This window comes from Nansenia antarctica (genome assembly GCF_963989245.1).
Source record: "Nansenia antarctica genome assembly, chromosome: 15".
Classification (NCBI taxonomy): Eukaryota; Metazoa; Chordata; class Actinopteri; order Argentiniformes; family Microstomatidae; genus Nansenia; species Nansenia antarctica.
The window spans coordinates 30775638-30780637 of NC_137685.1; the positions used below are offsets into that span (position 1 = coordinate 30775638).

Sequence of the window (5000 nt, forward strand, 5' to 3'; positions counted from 1 at the left end):
GTCCAAAGGCCCACTTAGGGCAGGCTGGGGAGGGGGGGGGGGGGCAGGACGTGACACGGAGGACATTGAATAAAGACTACAGAGTATCAAGTGAACCAAGAAAAATGGACAGAGATGAAATAATCTATGTCATGGTGGACATTGAATACACTGCGTCACAGAAAAACTGGAGACACTCTTGATTTTTGGAGCCAGATGTCAGAGGAATGATTGCTAGGAAAACAGAGTCAGCGCAGTAGTAGATTAACGGTCACCTCCAGTCACTGACTCCATTTACATTCCCTGCAAGCTCCATAAACCGCGGGCCGAATCAGAACATATTTACAGCGCCTTAGCAACCGCTCAGATTTACTATTGCTAGCGATCATAATTTCTTTTTTTTGTTTACGTTCTGCAGTTTGTGATGAATGGACTTTCGTAGCGTATAAAGACTAAAGGCCGGTTTCATAACCAAGGCTTAAGCCTAGTCTTAAACTATAAACTAAAAGCAGAAATCTTCAATGGAGATTTGACATTGAAAGTGTGATTTAGTCCAGGACTAGGCTTCAGCCTTGTCTGTGAAACCGGCAATAACAGTATGAGATGAAGGATCACATGAAATGTGGTGGTGTGGTGGTGTGGTGGTGTGGTGGTGTGGTGGTGTGGTGGTGTGGTGGTGTGGTGGTGTGGTGGAGTGGTGGTGTGGTGGTGTGGTGGTGTGGTGGAGTGGTGGTGTGGTGGCGTGGTGGCGTGGTGGCGTGGTGGCGTGGTGGCGTGGTGGCGTGGTGGCGTGGTGGCGTGGTGGCGTGGTGGTGTGGTGGCGTGGTGGTGTGGTGGTGTGGTGGTGTGGTGGTGTGGTGGTGTGGTGGCGTGGTGGTGTGGTGGTGTGGTGGCGTGGTGGCGTGGTGGCGTGGTGGTGTGGTGGTGTGGTGGCGTGGTGGTGTGGTGGTGTGGTGGCGTGGTGGCGTGGTGGCGTGGTGGTGTGGTGGCGTGGTGGCGTGGTGGAGTGGTGGCGTGGTGGTGTGGTGGTGTGGTGGAGTGGTGGAGTGGTGGTGTGGTGGAGTGGTGGTGTGGTGGAGTGGTGGTGTGGTGGAGTGGTGGCGTGGTGGTGTGGTGGTGTGGTGGTGTGGTGGAGTGGTGGCGTGGTGGTGTGGTGGAGTGGTGGTGTGGTGGTGTGGTAAAGTGGTGGTGTGGTGGAGTGGTGGTGTGGTGGAGTGGTGGCGTGGTGGTGTGGTGGTGTGGTGGCGTGGTGGTGTGGTGGAGTGGTGGTGTGGTGGTGGTGTGGTGGTGTGGTGGCGTGGTGGTGTGGTGGAGTGGTGGTGTGGTGGTGGTGTGGTGGTGTGGTGGCGTGGTGGTGTGGTGGTGTGGTGGCGTGGGGGCGTGGGGGCGGGGTGGTGTGGTGGCGTGGTGGTGTGGTGGCGTGGTGACTCACGCAGGTGGCAGAACCTCCCGTAGAGGCCCGGGTCACACAGACACGCCCCGTAGGTCCGGTGGCACCGCCCGTTGTTGGCACAGTTACACTTCTTGTTACACTGCTTCCCGTACAGGCCCTTGGGACAGCCTACACACACACACACACACACACACACACATGCGCACATACACACACACACACATGCGCACACACACACACACACACACACACACGCGCGCACGCACACACACACACACACAAACACACATGCGCGCACACACACACACACACACACACACACACACACACGCACACACACACACACACACACACACAGTCAGTGAGATGACGCTAATACAATTCTAACAGCAACAACCCTGCTGGTGAGATCACACTACTGCAGACATGTTCTTCCACTGAGAGGACGGCCCGGGAGGAGACAGAGGAGGGGCTCATGGGAAGGCACGGAACGGCATGAGGAACGGCATCAAACACCTTCCTGGTTCCGTTCCAGGCATTACAATGAGCCCACCCTGTCTACCTCCCCCAGCCTCCCCTGGCATGTCCTGTCAGTATGTTAGTCCCCTGGCCCCCAGCAGTAACTCACCATCCTGGCACACGTCTCCACTGACGCCAGGCGGGCAGCGGCAGGTCCCTGTGACGGGGTCACACAGCGCGCCGTTCTGACACTTACAGTCGAAGGAGCAGTTCCTGCCAAAGTGACCCTCAGGACAAGCTGGGACACAGAGAACACACAGACAGACACCACATGTTACTGTTATCATGTTCAGACTGTGTGTGTGTCTCTATATGCGTATGTTTGTGTGTGTGTGTGTGTGTGCGTGTGTGTGCGTGTGTTGGTGTGTGTGTGTGTGTGTGTGTGTGTGTGTGTGTGTTGGTGTGTGTGTACGCGTCCATGTGTGTACGCGTCCATGTGTGTGTGCGTATGTGTGTGTGAGCGTACGTGTGTGTGTGTGCGTATGTGTGTGTGAGCGTATGTGTGTGTGAGCGTACGTGTGTGTGTGTGTGTGTGTGTGTGTGTGTGTGTGTGTGTGTGTAGCTCCTCACTCTGGTTGCAGATGGAGCCCGTCCAGCCGTCGGGGCAGTCACAGGCGCCCCCCCCCGGGCCACAGCGCCCCCCGTTGGAACAGTCCTCACAGCTCAGGCTGCAGTCGTCCCCGAACATGTGGTTCAGACACACTGGACACACACAGGACAGGACGGTCACGTACACGTACACCCTCACCGCCCTCGACCAGAGGAGGCCGGCCGGGGGTAGAGATCAGAGGAATAACTCACATTGTAAAGCGTGGAACGGAGTCCGGAACGGTGTCAAACACAATAAACACCACGCGTTTGATTACCGTTCCTCATTCCGTCCCATGCATTTACAACGAGACCCGATCGTCCTCCGATTTCTGCCCCCGCCAGCCTCCCCTGGCCCTTACATACAGTAGACATCACTGTATGGAATCAAGTGGACCACTTATCCGAGCGTGGCTCATGTGTTCCATGTCGACATTCCAGAGGCATGTGTTAGCCATTAGGAACTCCTGTCAATCAAGAGCTCCCCTCCTCCCCACCTCCCCTCCTCCCTACCTCCCCTCCTCCCCGCCACTCCAGGTGAGGTGACATTAAACCTGGGTGATTACTGTTGTCAGATGGCTCCATCGGGGCTGAGCAGCACCAAACAAACCCAGTGGCTTCCTGCCAGCGGCCCCCTGCCCCCCCACGGCATATGAGAACCACCATTACCAGGCCAGCCAAGCAGCCGTGTGTGAGGTATGTAAGAACAGCCTTGGGAGGGAGAGGCACACCAACCAGCCTCCTGCCCAAGGAGCCGTGTGTGAGGTATGTCAGAACAGCCTTGGGAGGGTGAGGCACACCAACCAGCCTCCTGCCCAGGGTGCTGTTAACTGGGTAAGTAAACAAGGCTGTCTGACAGTCTACCTCCCGCGCCTCTGAGGTAACCACATACAGCTGCTTCCTAACATGTGTTCTGTGGTTCTGTAGTTCTGAGTTCTATAGTTCTAGAGTTCTGTGGTTCTATGGTTCTGTGGTTCTATGTATTCTATAGTTCTGTGGTTCGATGGTTCTGTGGTTCCGTACCAAACTTCTGGGCCAGGTTGCTCTCGGCCCTCAGCTCTCCCTCGTCGTCCTCGTAGTCGTCGTAGCGCTCCAGCGCCTGGCTGTAGTCCTGCAGCAGGGTCAGCTGGGGCCGGGGCAGGGGCCGCTCCACACTGCCCCCGCTGGACAGGGCCTCAACTGCATCCTGCAGCGCTGCAGAGCGAGAGAGGCAAGGGGCGAGAGACGGGGGTGACAGATGGGGGTGAGATAGAGAGAAAAAGAGAAAGAGAGAAAGAGAAAGAGAAGGAGAAGGAGGAAGGGGAGAGAGAGAAAAAAAAAGAAGGAGAAGGAGAGAAAGAGAAGGAGAGAGAGAAAGAGAGAAAGAGAGAAAGAGAGAAAGAGAGAAAGAGAGAAAGAGTAGATAAGTGTATAAAGACACGATAGACTCCGACCGTCCCTCACTGACTCTGTGGCCGAAACCCTCCTACATGCCTTTATCAACTCCCGCCTGGATTACTGCAAAGGAGTCCTGTTCGGGGTACCCAGAAAAGCCCTGGACAGGCTCCAGTATGTGCAGAACTCAGCTGCCAGGGTCCTCACCCACACCAAGCCCTGGCAGCACAACATCCTCACCCTGATTCACCTCCACTGGCTTCCGGTCAAGTTCCGCATCACTTACAAAATCCTTCTGCTCACTTACAAATCCCTCCACGCCTGCGCCCCCCCCCAGTACCTAACTGACCTCCTCTCCCAACATACCCCTTCCCGGGAACCTGCGGTCCTCAGACATGGGCCTGCTGTCCACCCCCCGCACCAACCTACGGACCTTCGGGGACAGAGCCTTCAGCGTGGCCGCACCTACCCTCTGGAACTCCCTCATCATAGTGATCCGCAACGCCCCCCCACCCTGGACTCCTTCAAATCAGCCCTCAAAACCCATCTGTTCACCAAGGCCTTTGGCCCCTAGTCACTGTTTCTGTTTTTGTTTTGTTTGTTTTCTGTTTTGTCTGTCTGGCCATTTCCTCTAGAATTGTAAAGCGTCCTTGGATTTTATGAAAGGCGCTATATAAATCCAAGTTATTATAATTATTGTTACTGGTTGTGTGGCCATGAGCATGATCGGCCTGATTGTTGCCTTATTGTTGTCTGATTGTTGCCTTATTGTTGTCTTATTGTTGCCTTATTGTTGTCTGATTGTTGCCTTATTGTTGTCTTATTGTTGCCTTATTGTTGTCTGATTGTTGCCTTATTGTTGTCTTATTGTTGTCTTATTGTTGCCTTATTGTTGTCTGATTGTTGCCTTATTGTTGTCTTATTGTTGTCTTATTGTTGTCTGATTGTTGCCTTATTGTTGTCTTATTGTTGTCTTATTGTTGTCTGATTGTTGCCTTATTGTTGTCTTATTGTTGCCTTATTGTTGTCTTATTGTTGCCTTATTGTTGTCTGATTGTTGCCTTATTGTTGTCTTATTGTTGCCTTATTGTTGTCTGATTGTTGCCTTATTGTTGTCTGATTGTTGCCTTATTGTTGTCTTATTGTT

General features: G+C 53.9%; 1 protein-coding gene across 1 annotated transcript in view; it reads right to left on the minus strand.

Moving 5' to 3' along the window:
- megf6b (multiple EGF-like-domains 6b) overlaps positions 1–5000 on the minus strand; it is a gene marked incomplete at both ends in the record, with an annotated part of 97937 nt that overhangs the window by 20204 nt on the left and 72733 nt on the right. Inside the window, 5 exons of the mRNA XM_080545646.1 lie at positions 1–24; positions 1412–1540; positions 2001–2129; positions 2462–2593; positions 3503–3673. The exon at positions 1–24 is cut by the window's left edge and continues 111 nt beyond it. Of these exons, the coding sequence (XP_080401772.1) occupies positions 1–24; positions 1412–1540; positions 2001–2129; positions 2462–2593; positions 3503–3673 (585 nt within the window). The remainder of the gene's footprint in view (positions 25–1411; positions 1541–2000; positions 2130–2461; positions 2594–3502; positions 3674–5000) is intronic.